Source organism: Lonchura striata, chromosome 7, assembly GCF_050655825.1.
Source record: "Lonchura striata isolate lonStrDom1 chromosome 7, ASM5065582v1, whole genome shotgun sequence".
Lineage (NCBI taxonomy): Eukaryota > Metazoa > Chordata > Aves > Passeriformes > Estrildidae > Lonchura > Lonchura striata.
In genome coordinates this window covers 23,410,682-23,430,295 of record NC_140709.1, presented here as the reverse complement: position 1 = coordinate 23,430,295, position 19,614 = coordinate 23,410,682, and the positions used below count along the sequence as shown (strand labels likewise).

General features: G+C 37.8%; 1 protein-coding gene across 11 annotated transcripts in view; it reads left to right on the top strand.

Annotated features, from left to right (window-relative positions):
* ZNF385B (zinc finger protein 385B) overlaps positions 1-17,506 on the top strand; it is a 155,888-nt gene extending 138,382 nt beyond the window's left edge. For all 11 annotated transcript variants that reach the window (XM_021552492.4, XM_021552496.4, XM_031505402.3 and 8 more), the window contains 4 exons: positions 11,643-11,879; positions 12,930-13,108; positions 14,201-14,302; positions 15,928-17,506. In XM_021552492.4, the coding sequence (XP_021408167.1) occupies positions 11,643-11,879; positions 12,930-13,108; positions 14,201-14,302; positions 15,928-16,146 (737 nt within the window). In that variant the 3' untranslated portion in view covers positions 16,147-17,506. The remainder of the gene's footprint in view (positions 1-11,642; positions 11,880-12,929; positions 13,109-14,200; positions 14,303-15,927) is intronic.
* Positions 17,507-19,614: the final 2,108 nt, after the last annotated feature.

Sequence of the window (19,614 nt, the reverse complement as noted above, 5' to 3'; positions counted from 1 at the left end):
TTAAAAATCTTTATGCCAGTGCTTAAATTCTAACTTATACATATGCAGCTCTTTACTTGGACTGATGCAAAAATGATACCAGATCTTGTAGCAAAATCCCTTTTCACCTTAACATTTGTTTCCATTTATCACATTGTTTTCCACACATTTTAAATTGAATAGCTCAAATTATCTGTTTCTTATATGATCCTTCAGAAGTAGCTAGTAGCCAGAGACATACAGCCTCCCCAGCTGAACTGTGGTGCATCTGTCCTGGGAAATTTGAGGTTGTCACATTGATAGCATTATAAGACCCTCAAAGCCATAGTAATTCTAATCATTCTTACAATTTTGTGCCATGTACCAAAGTCCTCTAGACCTTGAAATAGGTTGCGACAAAGTTGAATTTTGAGGGTGGGGCAGGGAGAGGCTCTAGGAGAGGAACAGGACAAGGCTTGGTGTCTTCCACTGTGTCACTGTGCCCTATTTAGAGGTTCTCCCTTTTGCCCTTCAAAGATGCTGGTGCTTATGTCTAGTCTCCTTCAAAAGCCACTGATGAACCTCGTCAGTTCTTCACATTTATGCTGACATAAAGAGTTCAGCTGAAGCTGTACTCCATAAAATAACCACGCATTTGTGTTTATGTGGATTCAGATAGTGCCTGCTAAGCACAGGCATATTCCTGTTAGATAAAGGCATTAGTTTATGGTCAACTGAGTAGTAAATTCAATCTGCTTCAGACACCAAGGAGAGTAATTTCAAGGGCATTTTTCCATTACATCATCTGAGGTAAGCTTTGTTCCTTTTTGATTCAGTGTTTCACAGCCATGTGAGGATCCTTCTATATTGCCATCTGTTGAAACTCTACCCCCAAAACAGAGGTAATAGCACAGTATAGAATTTTCTGCTTGACCACGGTGCTTTTACAATTGGTAATATAAATTACTATTAATAAATGCTCATAAAGTCATCACAGTTACACAGTTCTAAGTACCATATGTGTACTTACATCCATGGCACATGTAATACCTGTATTTCATTTAATAGTAAATAGCTTCTGGGCATTTTTCTGGCAGGTAATTTCAGCAGCTCTTTCAGTAGGTTGCTGTTTGGTTTATGCTCTTAGGATGAAAGGTGAGCCAAAAGAAAAATTAGCAAGTCAAAGTCTGTTAACAGGAAATCATTATAATAGGTTGGGATCTTTAAACACTTTCCTCCCTGCCGGTCTTACTGTTCATACTTTTCAAAAATGAATATTCAAATCTCATCTTTCTATGTGTGTCCAAATGTGAATGGAAAACCAGTCATACTGTGTATTTTGCTCTTGATAAGCTCCTGGGAAATCTTTGGTCTGTCTATAATGCTAGCTACATTTCAAATTCTGTACCTAACTGAAAACTGATTATAGGTGCCATTAACTGAAAAGCAATGTCTGCAGCTGACACACATACACTGATGAGCTGCTGCAATTTTATTCAAACTGGAAAAGGCCAAAATTTTTCTCTCTTCAGTTATTGTAGCAATCAGAAATATAGGCAACCAGGATTTTCCTTGGAAGGAATGATAAGGTTTTGCTTTTCCTGCAGTAAAATAAGCATAAGCTTTGGATCAAAATATATTGTAAGATGAAATAAGACTCTTTTGGATGTTCTGCACTTTGCCTGAGCACTCATGTCCTGTGCATTAAAACTAAATACCTCTAGTAATTCTACTTACTCAAGTTCTAAAAATATGAATTTCAAAGCATTTTTTAACCAGCATTCTTAAAATGATACAAAGCTTTTCTTTCTTTGAGAAGTAGAGAATAGGCATTTGGTCCAGCAAAATTCACTCTACTAGTGTTGCTGGACAATGGAGCAGGGCCAGGGATGCTATCAGCTACTGGGATGATTTTTTTTTTTTTTTTAGCTAGATGTATGTGGTCATTTAAACAATCCTTTCATATACCTTGAATCTTTCAGCACCTTATTTATACTGTGAAATCAGGCATCTGTTTTTATTGTTTGTTCTATTAATGATTAAATATAAAATTGCTTATTGAGTATCCCAAGAGGATGTTTTTAATAGGATGATGGTGATAATGGAATGATAGTAAGGTGAGTATGAAATAACAATATAACTTGCTAAAAAGACACCTGCTGGTTCTGTTGGGTTTTTTAACAACCCTGGGAGAAATAATTTCAATTGTATTTTATACTTTCACAGCACTTACTGAAGCAACATATTTCTAAGGAAATAAGGCAGTTCTTCTGATATCAGATATGGATTTTGCACTGGTGCCAGAGAATAAATAATATGGGTCTGGTGACCATACAATTGGTAGTTGAATAAAATTTTCTCTGTGTTCAGTTGTGTGAAGTTAAAGGCTGCGTTAAAGCTTCAAAGTTTAAGTTTCTCCTTTTCTCTGAGCCCTTGAATAAATTTAGTGTCCAAATATAAAAGAATGGGTCAGGACCAAATCTGGTTCAGTGAAGGGGGAAATATACTTCATTCCCTATAGTAGAAAAATTATTTATGCATACATTAGGCTACTCATTATGTCCTTATTGTTTGTCTTCAAGGAGAGTGAAAATATTTTAGTGTTGGTTAGACAAGTAAATCTGAAATGCAATTTATTTGTCAAATCTTGAGGGCTTGACTGAATGCTCACAGTCTTCAGGCAAACCTGCTACAGAAGTGGGTAAGAATGCACAATTACAGATGTCATTTAACTGAAATGAAGACGAGTGTTTCATAGCTGACTTTAACTGCAGTTCTGCCTGGGCAAGTACCAAGTGAGTAGTTCAGACACAGGCCCATGAGAATTTACTTGCAGAGTGTGTCAGTTCTCCTTCATTCTTTTATTTAGATGTCCATAAATTTCATATTAAGTTCTAAAGCACTTCAGCAGCTGAGCATAGAGTTTTAAGATTTTTGTTTTGCACGACCAGCAATTTAAATATATTTCTAGTAATATATTTCAGATTCATAAATTGTGGAGCCAATGTTATTTTTACAGCTGAGATGATGAACTGAGACTAAGCAGACTGAAGGATCTCTGGGTAAAATACTGTATGTTTTTTATAATCTTTGAAAGTTATTTTTCTAAGAATTCCTACATTATTAAAAAGTTTAGAAGACAGTGCAATACTGTAAGTTTGCATTCCAAGACTTCAGAAATAGATGTAGCAGAATTTGGAATGGGAGTGTAAAATATTTTCAAAATAATAGATATCTGTTGTCAGAAAAAGATCAGTTTATAGCTGGAAAAGCATTTGCTTTCACCCATATATTTTGTAATAGCAAATCTTAAAACAGACACTAGCCAGCCAACATAAACCAATTCCCTAAGAATTTCCAAATATGTAAGTAATTGATGAAAAATCATAGGCGATACAGCAGGATCACCTCTGACAACCCAGTAATTAAAGCAGCAGGAGTTTTCAGTTCAGGAAGGTGCACAAATAGGAACAGGAAGAGATTTTGCAGGGCAGGGTTTTACACTTGCTCTGTGTCCTTCTGAATATTTTCTAATTCTCATGAGTCCAATTTATCATAAAAATTAAACCCAACCAAAACTCCAGCAGCAAACCTTTTTTAACATTACATCTTTATTTGGATTAGCACAAATACTTTCATACTCTAGAGAAAATGCAGGTTCCATTGTAAGAGCCTTTGGTATGCCAAATCAGAAATAAAGTATCTAAGAAATTGTCAGCATCACTGCTGCAACATAGCCATGCAAGCAATACTTCTGAAGTGAAAAAAGATATTTGGGTTCAGCCTGTTGGAGAGTACTGATGCAGTTAATCAAATAATCATTCTAGCTACGAAGTTCACCTAATATTGCACAGCCATCCAGACATTTCCTGCTGTAGCTTCAGTATCTTGAGAAAATATGTCACAGTTTATTTGAGGGCACATTTGTGTTTGAGAGAAAAAGTGTTATATTTGTAATGTCCATTTTTTCCTCATCTTTGTATAGAGACAAAATTTGTTTGCTTCAGCATGTGTCAAACTGATTTATTTCAATATGTAAAATGTAGCTCTTTTTCATACATGCCTGAAGTAGAAGAAAACACATTTTACAAAAACGAAAAGTAACTAAAGCGTTAATAGATACACTGTGCTGTCTGATTTGCATGTAGGTTTTGCAGTGGAATTTTTCTAGAACAGAGCCCTACGGGTTTTTCAGCCTCATTTCTCAGTAGACTGCACAACTGGTGAGAAAGTAGGCATTTTGTCTGACAGCCATTAGAGTCTCATTATTCAGCAAATGTGCAGGTAGAACAAAAAATATTCAAGTTTTCTAACTCCATCTTAACGAGTGTGAATAAATAATCTAATACTCTTTGTTGTTTCTTTTGTTAGGGGGTTTTGTGAGTGGTGCTGAGATGCAGGAACGGAGTACTTACAAATCTGTAAATGTTGTGACCACTAGTGACTTAATTGCTGTCCTACTATTATCTTTATGGCATATATTATGCAAAGTGTTCATCTTTTCCATCATAAGAAAAACAATTAATTGTGTGTGTGTGTGTGTGTTCTTTATTCCTCTATAGTGCTGTGAACCAGAAGAAAATGCTTTCTGTGAAGAACAGTGTTTTGAAACCTGCTTTTCTTACTGGAGCTATTATCTGACTTTCTATTCAATAACTTTTCTGCTAATACACTGAAAGAGGCCCTTCTTTTCATCCTGGTAATTCAGTCACTGATGATCTCCCTTCAAATCTTATTTCAGGCCAAGGAGATGTACAGCAGCTCTTGCTTCTAATATAATTATTTGTGGGTGTTCTTGTTCTATCCCCAGGACTGTGTTCCAGGGTAGATCCTGATGTTTGGTTAGGCAGTCCTACAAGTACAGTGTGACTCAAGTTTTCCCCACTTTGATTTTATTTTGTTGTAGTTTCTTAACATTTCCCTTAATTACATTCAGCCAGGCTTGTTATCTCTTTGACTGTGATCTCTCCACTTTAATGGTTTTTGGTCTAAATGCAGCAAATATTGTTGCAATATTTCTGTGGTATTGATTTTTCTCTCTGAATTTATATCCTTCACTTTCAAAGCTCTCCATACCTTTGTATGCCTTTTGTAACACACTTTCAAATGTTGTCTTGCACCTACCACAAAAAGCCATTTGAAACCAGCTTCTGATACAGCTTCCTAATTTGTCTGGACCTATTTGTAAAGAGTTCCCTGCAATCAGCTGCTAAACTTATTTCTTTCATTCTCACCTTTAAAAATTTCTCTTTTGCTGTGATGGACTGAAAAATAGGAGAACACTTGTGAGAAGTTTGACTGCCACAATGGTGTCTGTATCAGTGCCTGGTTGTCGTGTCTGTCTGTGGTTTCATACCTGTCTGCAGTGGTCATCTCTGCTCCTAAACTGATCATTTTGTCTGGGGAACAACTTCTGTGTGCAGAAAGCTTCGAACAGAGAGGTCAACTGGTGACTATTGAGTAATTATTCGAGTAACTCACCTCTCTTTACCATTGTCAGTGGGCATACCTTGTGAAGTGTGGGAAAAAATGTAATTAAATTTGTCACTTTTTAGATTTATTACACGTGTGCCAAGCATTTAACATGTCAAACTTAAACTGAGAATTCTGTTTTCCAGCAGACAAATTTTTACTTTTTGATTGTGGATGCTAATTTAGCTTTACTGATAAGCTTTTCAGCAAAATTTCTTGGATTGTCTACTAGTGTAATGAATGCAACTGATTTTACCTTTTCTTGTTTGGGACAAGAATGTTTAATATTCTGATAATCTCATGGATTTCCTTTTCCCATTCTGTAATCACTGTATGCTTCAAAAGTTGTTTAATTCAGCCCAGTATTCCCAGGCATATGTGGAGCTGTTGAAATTGCAAGGAGAACCTGGTAATCTGTTTCATTCAGTACAGCTTTACCGGTATGGGAGACATGTTTGCTTTCCCTCAGACTCTCTCTTAGTCTCCAAAATCAACACTTCAGACAAATAGCAGCTCCCTGTAGCACAACTTAAGTGAACTCAAGATTATCACAAGCCGATCTTTGCACCATGCTTTCAGTATCCCAAAAACAAAATATTAGCATTTACTTTCAGAAATGACCATTGATTTTAGTTACCATAGGAAGTGACATAGAAATCAGTTGAAAATGTACAGGATCACCAAGCAGTCCTTTTTTTAAAAAGCTGTTCTTTCAGCAGTGGTATGGTATTGTAAGGCACCACCATAAACAAGGCTGATTGAACCAAAGGCTTTGCTCCTAACTGCATCAATTGTGCTCAATGATCATGCAGTGACTGAGTTAATTACATGGGAAAAAAAATTATGTGACTGGTTTAGACTGGAAATTTCACTGGATATTGTGTGGCTCTTTTCTTCATCTTTTTCAAGAAGAAAAGAAGCATGTGTTTTTACTGTTTTCTTACCTTTACAATGGAGAATATTCAACGTTTTATTGCCAAAAGTAATTTTTCCATTATGATCTCTTCTAAGTTGGCAATGTGCACTATTGTGGAAGCAGGTAAAAGAAATATAAAATCAGACTTCTATACCTAAGAAGGCAAATGAGTGAATATCACAAAAGAGCTTCAGTGCAGGGTTGTAGAGCAGAGTAGCCACTTTGCAGTGCCTGTGCTGCCCTTTTGCTGTCAGTACTTTGTGCACAGCTGCTGTTCAGTGCCTGGAGCTGGGGGATGCAGTGAAGGACGTGGCACAAGGGAAGTTGTGAAGCTGAAGCTGGGCAGTGGGTGATGTAAGCACGGCGTGGTCTCTTCCCAACTGCACCACAGTCAGTGGTGGACAGCTCTTAGTGCCAGGATCCTTCCCTCTCTGTATGCCCAGCCTTCAGCACAGGCTGTGCACAACAGTCCCCGTTTCTGGTGAAGAAGGGAAGCAGGCAAGTGTATTATTGCATGCAGACAGACACAAAATATGCATTTTAAGTAATTGAAACATTGGTCTGTTACTGTCACAGCAAGAGCAAATTTGTTTATTTATTACATATAGCAGAAAATTTGACAGTTTGAAAATGTGACAGTTTTGTAAGCGTTATTAGGATTGTAGCAGAACTTAATATCTGAAAAGCTTTTTAGCATATGTATTGGAAAGAGTTCGTGCAAGTTTATCACATATCATCAGTACCTCGGATATTTTAATTCTAACTATTTGTACAATCTGTTATGGAACAGAACTTTATTGTAAAGACGTCTTATGTATCATCAGTGATAAAAATTGGGCAGGTAGGCATGTTGAGTGGTGGAACTAGCAATGAACATTTTTGATACTGAAAAAGTTCATCAGATTTCTAAATATATACATGAGTTTTAAATTTACATTGCTTTTATTTTTATCAAGATTGTAAATTTTGAATTGATGATGTGAATATTAAGTTACTCTTTTTTTAGTTGTTGTTGTTGAAAATAGCATGTATTATTTCATTATGAAGTCCAAATAAAACTTCTTTCTAATGTGCACCAAAGCATCCCTCTGACTCAAAAAGAAATAAATGCCATCAATGGGTAAAACCTATTCTCTATCCCACAGCAACTGCACTGAGAGTGGCATGACCTGCAGGGTCAGTGAGTCACTTCAGCTGTAGAAGTGAAGCAGTAGAACCTGTAGTTTTGAACCTGTGAGGTGTTGCCCTGCAGTGTCCTGACTTTGGTACTCGAAATGAGGCAGTACTGATCAGATAAATAAGTCTTGAATGTTAACATGGCACTGACACAAGCATGAGTCAAACAAGCAGAAATATATGAAAACAACTTCAAAGGAGAATTAAAACAATGTAATGGGTGAGAAAAGCATTGATATTACTGAGCCCAAAGCAATACTTAATTATCTTGCTTTAGGTATTTTCCCTGGGCTCTATTTCAAAATAAATCCAGGCTTCAGTAAGAACCTGAATCATCAATTTACTTTTCTGGAATTTAAGAGAGGAATTTAAGTCACATGAAATATGGCTTTTCTGCATGGAAAAGGAACATAGGGAAACAATACAAATTAGAGTTTAAATTAATTTCTTGCACTTGAGTTTTGGTGTGAGCGTTTCAACCTGACCATGATGCAGACTGAATCATAGCTACTGCCTTCAGGCAGTAGGCTGGTTCTGCCCTGGTCTCATGCTTGCAGCTGTGTTCTGCTGAGCTGTGCAGCAGAGGCTGGTGTGCCCATGATCCAGGCAGGATGGACTCACTCCTGCACTCGTCTGGGCTCTGCCTGGCTCTATTGGGCTTGAGCCAGGTAGAGTTTAGAGCAAATCTGAGCCTATTCTCAATAAATACCTTCAGAATAGCAAGAGGACTGTAATCCTACAGCTGCATCTCACAAGTCACATCTGTTTTCTAAGGTGGTGATAGCTGGGAAGTATGGGTATGCATGCAGCCCTAAGCTGTTACATTTTTACATTTTTTGAGTTCTGCATACAGATATTGTTATCTCTGTGCTGTAAGTACAAATAAAAGAGTAATGGTCTTTGTGATTTGTATATACATGCAATTGGCATTTCCTGTGCTTTGCACTGTTGAATAGTTGGCATTTCTGTCTCAAACATAAAACTGTAAGTAATGGTGTTTTGAATGATATGGATTGAAACAATAAGCTGTTATCAAAAGCCCATTTGGAGAAGTGCAATTTTCTGATTTTAGAAGCCAGGAAAATGCAGTTCTGAGCCCATTGCAGTGACAAATACGCACTTAGCTCCGTGTACTTTCCGTGGGAGTTCAACTGTATAATAACCTTACAATGATGATCTTTGAAGATGTTCTGCATTAAACATTTAGAATGGTGGAAGGAAACATTAATTCATAGAGAGCTTGTATGTCTCTCCTTATACATCCCCATCGATGAAGAGCTTATTTGTGTCAGGAAGCTTTCCAAATGATGGAATTATTATGTGAACTGAGGTTCTTCCCAAAAGCTGCAATACTGGCAGAATTGAGCCCAGCTGCATGCTGGTAACTTCTCTCTGGTTCTGTAGAAGTTTTCTTGTTAGTGTGTGTACTCTAGAATTTTTGGAAAATGAATAGTGAAAACACTGTAAATCTGGCAAGCATTATAAAAATCAACATACTACATCAGCTGTTGGCCAGCTAAGTGAGAAGAAGTGGGAAATGAAATCTGTAATTTTTTCAATCATCTCTTAAATTCAGTGTTGGAAAACCATCGCTATGATGGTAATTGGTGGCCCATGTAAAATGGAACTTCTTCCATATCTTGGGATCTTACTCCACAGACAAAATTTGATGGCAAAACAAAGTCTACTCCCTCTTGTTGTGGTCAGTGAGATCAGTGCAGGCAGGGGCTGTGGGCATGAGGGTAAGCACTGTGGTTTTTGCACATGGGTGATGTTTCAAAACCAGCAAATTTTTATCCTTACATTAAAAAAAGCACATAGGGAACAAAATCCCATGTATTTATATATAAAAAAATCCCAAAGCCAAATTAGAAGTGTAGTTGGTATATGTTAACATACAGCCTACAGTTATGTAGGTGTATCTTTCCTTTAACGCCTGAAATGCAAAATCCTGTAGAACCTTCCTTTATTCCATTTTGGTTCACATATATCTTAGTGTTACACCTTTTGCAATTTGGTATAATATTGCATATTCAGACTACAATGCTGTAGCCTGAATTGTTGTTAATAAAGTCCAGAGTAAGGAAGCAAAAGGGCCTTTGCCTGATATCCACAGATGTTTAATTCAGCCATGTGGTGAGATGTTCAGGGTCCAAGGCACACTCATGGGGAGTCCAGGTTTCTCTCTCCCCAGAGGCAGGGGCTGGGCAGTGGCATCCAGGCAGTACCAAAATCATGGCCAGTGAGGGCATGGGGAGGGAGTAGTTCAGGGACAGAGGAACAAGAGGAGGAGCCAATGGGGTCTCAACAGCTTTTTGTGGGAAACTTCTTGTGTCTCCCTAACCTAGGGGATGCTCCTAGGATCTCCACAGAACACAAACAACAACAACAACAATTCTATTTTTCAGTAATGTATATTTGTAAATGACAGCTACTCAATGTGTTTCATTTATAGATGTTAGCACCTTTGAGAATTTTCCATATTGAAACTCTTTAATTTAGAATGTTAGCAAATGTTATTTATTGAAACTCTATTTCATAAAGACTCATAAGTCATATAAATTATTCTAGATTTTTGCAGATGTGACCTACTATGGAGACTTTAAAATGAATAGCCTATGAAGTACAATTTAACATCAGTTTCTTTTATCATACTTTGTCAATCAGAATACCTTCAGAATCTGGTTTTAACATTAATTTGATCATAATAGTATTCTTTGTTCTTGACTATTTTCAATGTTTAATACAGTTCATATTGTGTAATTTCCAAGTATTTTTATTGTTATTTTAAAAAATAATAGTTCTTTTATTAGGGTTTTCTTTCTTCTGGTTTATAACAATCCAAAATTGATGTACTGCAATGCACTTCTGGGAAATATGCCAGCAGCTGTGGGGGTTAGTTTCAGGATGGCTATTCATAGTTCATACACACTTTCAAGTGTTTGCTTGAGTGGTTACAATCCTGTTCTTGGTAGCACAGTCTTGGCCTGATACACAAAGGTATATTAAGATGAAGTTTGGTAGCTATAAACACAAAGTGCAAGGGTCCATGTTAAAAAATAAATGCTCAAAATATACCCTAGTTTTTCAAGTCTGTTCAATTCTTATTTCAAACTAAGCCATGGGTTTCAAATGGGGAGGTTGCTCTTATGTAGATGTGGTACTTGCTTAGATGAAGAAATTTGATTCCAGCTGTTCAGAGTGACATTTATTCATGTCTGTTTTGCTGGGGTTGCTCATACCAGCACCCCTGCACTGTCCCCCTCCCATCCTGTGCTTGTTTTGGACAGAGCTTGTTTTACTGCTGGCAGCTAACATGGCTTGTGGTCACAAGCCCTCCAGTTGAACAGCTTCAAATGCAATGAGCATGTAAGCAGGGATCATTTAAATACTGGCTCTGGCACAAAGTTCCTCTGTAGGCACAGCTGAGATGTTTTATCTCCTGCTTTTTGATCACCATCTGCAAAATGAAGTAATACCTGCCTCATAGAAGCACAGACTCATGCTTGTGAAGTGATAAAGGAATGCACTGAATGCACACAAAAGCCACCTGATCCACAAATATATAGGAGTCATTAATGGAAAAAGCTAAAAATATTAGCAGCTATGTTAATGTGTAGTACCACAACTCCTGGAACTGAAACAAGGGATGTATGTCAAGATGGTACTGGAGCCTTTCAGTGTCCTCCCAGTGACTTTGAGAAACATGGGCCCTTCCAAAGGCAAATGTATTGCTTTTGAGAAATATTTCTTAATCCCTAGTGCAAAGCCCTGCTTGTTTCTCAGTGTTGTCCAGTCCTTAAGCCTGGCTTCCTTTGGTATTGCTTGGGCTCCTTTCAGCTGGCCATGCCTGCAGCACAACAGGAACAGCTGGCATGAATATGGTGAATTCGTTGGTATTCACTGGTAACTTTAAAAACAGGAAAATCACCCCTTTGTCAAATTACACATATTTCATGGCAGGACTTTTAACAAGATTTCAAGGATGCTGGTCTCTTTTATAAAAATGAGATAAATTAGCCCCCTGTTGTGTTATGTTTACTAAGCCCACAGGACTATTACTGTATGTTTTTTGTATGTGTGGCATGAAACAAAAACATATGTGTTTTGTTTCTTTTAGAAGATAAAGGGAAAGAAAAACCCGACAGTGCAAGTCAGCAGTCCAGTACAGAAGTGGATCCTTTTCTTCCCAAACCTGGAGTGGTGCCTGCAGCACCTGCCTCATCTTCCAAGAGCACCAATGGAGCTGCTAACACAGTTACTGAGTCAGAAGAGGAAAAAGCCAAAAAACTACTTTACTGTTCATTATGCAAAGTGGCTGTGAATTCCCTTTCACAACTAGAAGCCCACAATACAGGTGAGTATCCATATGGTACAAGTCAGCTGTGTGTTAACATTTTTAAAATTCAATGTTACAAGGCGGTGACCACACTTCACTGAAGCAGCTTTTAGTTAAAACTTAAAATAGCAAGTTAAAACACTGGTCCTGTTAATAACAGTTTCCTGTGTGTTTTTTGAGATTCTATTAAAGCACTCTCTAATTTTTTTATAACTGTCCTTCGTATACTCTAAATTTTTAGTTGACAAAATCCCTACAGTTCATGTTAACTAATTGGATCCCTTCACACCTTCACACTGAGGATCACAGTAAGATCATAGTGGTTTCTACAACACTTAAGGTTTATAAAATGCCAGTGTTCTCTCTCCTTCATATTTTATCTCATTATCATTAGTATCTGTTATTTTGCTGGTAAAACTTACAGTAATTTATTTGTTATTTGATTTTTTTATAATTTTAGGGTGGAATCATTAGGTTTCCTAGATGTCATAGAATCTTTTGATTATTGAAGATTAGTTATGTGTCTTTTTTTGGGCTACAAGCAGCAATCTCTAGTGTGCTCTGTCTGTGTATGGTGTGTTGGTGATGTAAAGCTTATTAACAAGCTATTGAAGCTGGTTTTACAGCTGTAATCCGTTCTTGAAATGGATAAAGCAGACATTTCTTCCAAATCAGAGGATATTTATTGAAGTATTACAGTTCCTGGGCAGGTTTTGAGGGATTGCTGTGGTTCCTGTCCCAGTGTTGGCTAACCCTTTTCTGAAATCTACTGGCTCTATGGAATTTGGCAAAAGAATAGGCAGCAAGCACTTTGGCCATCCTGGCACATACTGCCCCCAAACAGTGTGGTCCAGCATGCCTGCTGTTCTCTTTTTTGCACAAAGCCTTCTGGCTTGCCTTTAGATCAAGAACGCAGGAACTACACTGACTGAAACAAGAGTGATCATTAGTCCCAGTCTGTGGTGACTTTAACCATTCTGTCTTGGAAATAAATGTTACAAAGTCCCAAAGCTGAGGGAATGTTTGTGCTGCTGATCATGAACTCACCTGCATCTCCTTGCCCATTAGGCTCCAAGCACAAGACCATGGTTGAAGCTCGGAATGGTGCTGGTCCCATCAAGTCTTACCCTAGGCCTGGATCCCGAATGAAGGTGCAGAATGGCAGCAAAGGCTCAGGACTGCAGAACAAGACGTTCCATTGTGAAATCTGTGATGTCCATGTTAATTCAGAAATTCAGCTTAAACAGGTAACTTGCATGTATCTGGAGTTCTTCGTTGGTTGAAGTTACATTGCAATGTTGTAGGGGCAGTGTAGGGCTGTGTAAAGATGTGTTGTTGAATATTGAATGAACTTAGTATTTCTTATCTGCCTTCCCACAAATATTTATAAATATTTAATGACAGGCCAAGTTCACCTTATTATTTTAGTTGGGAAAAATGGGCTTGATAGTTGTAAAAGCAGAGGTGTCAGTATCAATGGTATAGCAGATCTCATTTAAAAGTTTTCTGTGGTTCAAGATAGGGATGTGAAACTTGTTATCCTAAATGTAAGAAATTCTGGGTTGAGGTTCCCTGAATTCATCTTTTGGTGCTGTTTTCAGTGTGCTGTAATAATATTTAATGCTATGTGAGAAGGAAAACATGACTCAAATCTATTGGTTTGGGACCATCACCTATGGGGTAGTACTGTAGTTATGTCTGAATTATGTAGAACAACATTATCATTAACAGTGTGGCTGTTGTGTGCCTGTGGAGCTGTTCTCTGTCTGAGCCAATTAGCCCTGGGTTCAGAGCTGTGCCCATAAAAATGCAGTGATTCTGATACCCAAATGGGAATCTCTGACTGGATGGTGCTGTGCTGTATGAATGTGTCCTCTTATTCCCTGTTTTTCAGCTGGCTCTAAGAGAATTTTAAATGCATGTGTAGACATATCCCTGGGTACTGGTTCTTCCTTCAGATAATACTGAATTGTTTACACAACTCAACAGTATCAGCAAGATGGAAATTTACCTCTTACTTTTGAATAGCCCTATAACTTAGTGATTACAGCTCTGCCTGGTTTAAAGCTCCTCAAGTGGAAAAAGGAAATAGTAACCAAAATATCAATAATTTGCCTGTCTTGAATCACAAAATATGCTGTATTTGATTAATTTCTGATTCTCTATTTGATATGCTCCAAATTGTTATGTTTAATTTAGCAAAACTCATCCTTGCTCTCTATAAAGAGCCCACTTTATCTTACAAACGGGCTTAGGCATATCCTGCTGATAAATCAGTTTCAAACTCAAAACTGAGAAATGTTTAAGGAGCTAATTAAATGTGAGGATATTTATTTCAGCACATTTCCAGCCGAAGGCATAAGGACAGAGTTGCAGGAAAGCCAATGAAGCCTAAATATAGTCCTTACAACAAACTGCAGCGCAACCCAAGTATTTTAGCAGTAAGTATTTTTATTTCTTATCACTGTCTGTGTGAATTTGTGACCTTGGGGACTCCCACTGCACAGAGACAGGAACATGACAGACCCGACGCTTTTGCAGCCTCTCTTCCCCTGCAGGCTGACTCTGCACAGGAATCAGATTTGAAGATAGTTATGTGTTCTGTCTGCACAGTCCAAGGCATGCAGACAGCACTGCAAGTGTTATTTACTGCTAGAAAGAAGGGAGGAATCAGTGGAATGGGGAATGAGCCATGTGCCCCATGGAGAGGTATGGGCTCTGCTGGGCGAGGGCTCTTTGAAAACACCAATGGGTATACTGTGTCTTTTTGCACACCTGAGATAACTATAACTTATGATGGATGCACTCAGGGAAAAGGACACAGGATTAAGATATAGAGATAATTTTAAGATATAAATATACTAGTGCGCATTCTCTGCATACAGCAAACCTGAATGCTCTGTGGATGTATGAGTTGGTGCAAGAGCCATCAGGTGTTTAGGAGAGTTGACTGCCTGTATGTTCAGGCCATGTCTGTCACTGGATATCAAACACCTAGTCAATCTCTGTGCCACTAGCCAATCCCTGTCACACCCACCTGCATGTCCAGGAATCCCCCAGGCTGGTCCCGCTGATCATCTGCAGCCAGAGTTCACGCTGGCTTTAGCACAGCACAGTTTATGTGTTTATTTGCCCATGACACAGCCAGTGTTCATTGAGAAAAGTGCTCGCCACCCCTGGCACAAAAAACAGTTTATAGGTTGAAAAGAGACAGATGCAATTGTGTGTAGGTAAGAGAAAGCATGTGAAAAGCCTTTAAATGCTAAAATATTGATATGTCTTTGTAATTGTTTAGAGGCAAATGAAAATGCTGTAGGTGTCTTCTAAGTCTCCCCATTTGATAGGTTTTGCCCATGCTAATCTTCTTCATTTGTGTAATACCTCATTTTGTCATCTATTGAATAAGGGGAGACCACCAATTATAAAGGAAGGACATGAATATTTTTGCTTCCACGATTGAATGATTGTAGTGCAACCCATTTTCAGTGAGAGATATATAAATGGCTGTATATATTTCTGATTAGCTGTTTCACCAGAAGCTTGTAGATCCTATGGAGAGTCATACATATATTTCAGAAAAAATTTCTTTTTGGCATCAATCTTAAATAATGTTTTTACTTTGAAAAGAGCAGGACTGCATTGGAAGGCACAAAGCTGACTGGCCTGATACCACTTTCATCTTGTCCGCTCTACTTTTCTACAATTCAATTTTGCAAGTGGAAAATTTGACTTTTGTTATTGAAGTCTTAATCTTGGGACTATTTTTAATATTTCATGCACACAGTTATAATTTATATAAAGTTACTCACAAATTATGCTTCTTTCTAAACATCACTGAGATGGTCTCTTAGACTCAAGACATTTATTTATCTTTAGATTTAGGATCTGGTAGCTTTAATTGCCCTGGGAGTAAGGGACAGTGCAGGTAACATTTCTAAGCAGCTGACAAGAAGTTTCTGTGAGAAGCCACAGTGCTCCCTGTACCAAGTTCAGTTTTTCCCTTGTGCAAAAGTGGGTGCTGGGAGAACTGTATTTACATTGCTTTTGCGTGTGTGCTTTATTCCAGGCAAAACTTGCATTCCAGAAGGACATGATTAAGCCTGTGGCACCTGCTTTCCTCTCATCTCCTCTTGCTGCAGCTGCAGCTGTATCATCAGCTCTGTCCCTCCCTCCCCGGCCCTCGGCATCCCTGTTCCAGGCACCAGCAATCCCGCCAGCTCTCCTCAGGCCAGCCCACGGGCCCATCCGGGCAACGCCTGCCTCCATACTCTTTGCGCCATACTAATTTATTGATGTGAAAAAGAGATATCTACGGCCAGTACAAAGAGCAAAGAAAAGCAGGAAAGGGGTTGAGGTTTTAAAATGTTTCTCTTTTGCAATGCCATCCAGCATGACACCTCATCCAACCACATCATAAAATCCATCATTGACGGCACTGCGTTATGGAGTATAGACAACTCTGTCTTCTCTCCATCTCTATTTTTTTTAATCAAAATAGTGTGATTTGCTTAAAAATTAAATTGCTCATAAAATTTATACCATTAAAGATTCATGCATCTATTATTTTTTTTCTTTTTCTTTTTTTTTCTTAATTTGTATGATGCACCTTGGAATCAAGGAACATAAAATATTTTCCTGACAGACTTGAAAACTAGGGTCTTCCTCACTCACACCTATGTAAATACTTGTCTGAAAAGCAACAGGGTATAATCTAATGTGGAATAAAGGAAAAGGCAGATGAACAAAATGCTTGATTGCAGATAACATCTCAAAAAATAATTGCATCCATTATTTTTATGTGCTCTTGTTGACAGGGATTGTGTGCTGTCCTAGACCCCAGTACTGGTGTATCTTGTGTAGTACTACAGATGTACCATGTCTGACTTTAATATTTTTAGTTTCTGTGCAAATGTTTCAAAGCAATGCAATGCTGAAGCTTTTAATTATTTCTTTTGTGTCATACTTTATTTAGAGAAATCAAGAATAGAAAGCCATATAACATAGAGTTAAGATTACTGCTTGTTTGCTACTTTCATTTAACTTATTTTTGTTGTTTCTTCACTGGTGTTGCTAAGCAATGTTTAAAAAGAAAAAAAAGCTTTCAATTGCACATTGCCACAGCTCACATGTGTTGTTCAAGAAGACAATGGATCCATGTGTTTGTACGTAAATATCCTGTTTTCTTAATTTCTAACTAGTTTCCTTTGTAATGATGCTGCATAACATTGTGGCTCCCTAATGCAATAATGTACAGAACATAAAATATTTATAATTGACCATATTCTCTGTTTACTGAATATATTACAGTAATGTCCCACCTATCTTCTTACCTCCCCAACCCTTTTATAAAGGTGAATCATTATGCAGTGCTCAGACTGGAGTCATTATATGATAATGAGGACTACAGGTGGAAGAAAGGAAAAAAAAAGAGAATTAACTTTTAGAGCATCTTTATCAGCAATCCATAATAGTAAGATGTCTGTGTATTTTTTTAAATGTACCTTTTCAATAAAATAATAAGAAAATTGTACATGCTTATTGTGTTTTAATTGGTACGGAAAGAAAATGCCTGAAACAAATTTAGCTAAAGGAGTCTTCCAGGAGTAGACAAAGCATCAGAGTTGCAATAAAGTATAATTACAGAACCTGTGTTTGTTTCCCTCATGTTTTAATGTCTTTCCTCACCGCAGCCTGTAACAGCTTTTACTGGAGCTTTTTTGCAGCAAGACTGAACATTCACTACATCAGAGCATCGGAGGAAGATGCAGCAGAGACAGGTGTGTGATTATGTGAGTGTTTTACTGTACCACCAAAATGCTACACCATGGTCGTGCCATTGCTAATGGAGATTAAGGATTAACTTTAAAACCAGCCTGGGCAGACTTGAGACTGGAAGCAGGTCACTTGGGAGCCAGGACTTGCTGTGAAGTATGGGCAAAGTCTGCAGTTGCTTGACCCAGCAGCAAGCTTTTGAAGGGATGTGTGTGGGGAAGCCTTATCTTTTTTTAGAACTGGGAACTTGTCTTTTTACTGCTGAAAGGCTTAGCCTATTCTTTAAAAGCCTGCTCTTTGTTAATAAAAAGTGGAAAGTAAGGAGTACAAGAGTAAAAGGACTCAACTGTAAGGCTGTTAAGGTTAATACAAAGCCAACAGGGCCATTACAAATCCACAAAGGCCAAGGGAAAAAAAATTTCAGAAACTTTATAGTAGAGATTTTACAGACCAAGATATACCTCATAGCAACATTATTAGAGATCATTTTCTGCAAGTGCAATTCTCCCCATTTACCCTGTTCTGTGGAGCTGTTAGTTGTGTTGTGAGAGCGTAACTCACTGGAAAATCCTCTACCAAAGAGGTAGCTAAGGGAATCCAAGCTTTTAGCATCCTCTGGGAGAGCAGTTGACTTTGTATTAATCTTGTGGACTCTCAGACCCACAGGATTACAGGGAGACACCTTGCCATGTGCTTCTGTCTGTGCCTGGTTTTGCAGGGAGTCAGATTTAACTGCTCAGCTCCCTTCAGAGGAGTTAATCCTATCAGGAGCCTGTTGCTGTCCAACACAAGCTAGGTCTACAGAACTCTGTATTTTAACTAGTTCCTCAGGAAACAAGAGTTGTCTATGTATTAAACCACTATGTTTTTCTTTTTATATTCTACTGTTGATAATAAGAAATTTAAAGTAATTACAGGTTTCTGCAAGTGAAAATGTTCCTATATGAAATACAAAAAAAGGAGGAGGCTGGTTTAAGCATGTCTAGATTTCTTGGACAGCTGATTATTTCAAAGAGCATCTTAAAATGGAGAAATATTCGGGTCACGAAGAGTGAAGGAATGTGTTATGTCATTCAGCAATGAAAGGAATTAATCTGTGAAATATAAGGAACTAAAAAATGTGATTGTGAACCAAGGAAGATTCTTAATCAAAACTCTGTGTTTTGATTTTTAACTTTTTGTATTTTGTGTATTGAAATTCTGCTTGCCACCAAAGTTTTATCTACAGCATGCAGGACAAAGCATTTGAGATGATAATTAGAGGAAAAATGGTAAATCCTCCCATTACGCTGGGATCTCTCCTTTTAAAAAATGAGCTTTACAAGAGAAAGAAAAGTATCATTGAAAAACGCAATCAGCAGCTTTTTTGTAATGTTAGGATACCTTCTCCTGAAGTGTCACACGTGGCTGGCTATGAAATTCATGCATTTGTTGTAACATATAACAAGTATAGAAATATAATATTGGCAGTGCAGTTAGAATTTTGAGTAAGACACCAAATGTGGAAACCACTAAGGTAGTAAGATTACAGTAATGGGATCATATCCTCTATTATTCTAGATTTGGTGGCTGCACTCTGAGCTGCAAGTTGTTCCTGTATTAAAATTCAAAAGCTATAAGGGCACCCTGTGGGTCAGGGATTATCACCTGGCACTGCCATCTTTCTGTAGAAGACAAAGAAGGATCCATAACCAGATATCAACACATTAGCAGGAACTTTCTGCTGGGATGTGTGACTGGATCATGGTCCTTGTATCACAAAGGGTTATCAAACAGAGATCTGGTCCACTAGTCTGTACAGACTGAATATTTATATACACTGCTTTTTAAAAAAGAAAAATAATGGTGATAGAATATTCTATAACCACTACAAGTCACTAGTGTGTGTCTCTCTCATTTCTTCAGGTCAAAATGTTATAAAATCTTTCCTTCCAGTTCTGGTCTGATAGCAAGAGCAGATAGGAGCTAGCATGGACATTGC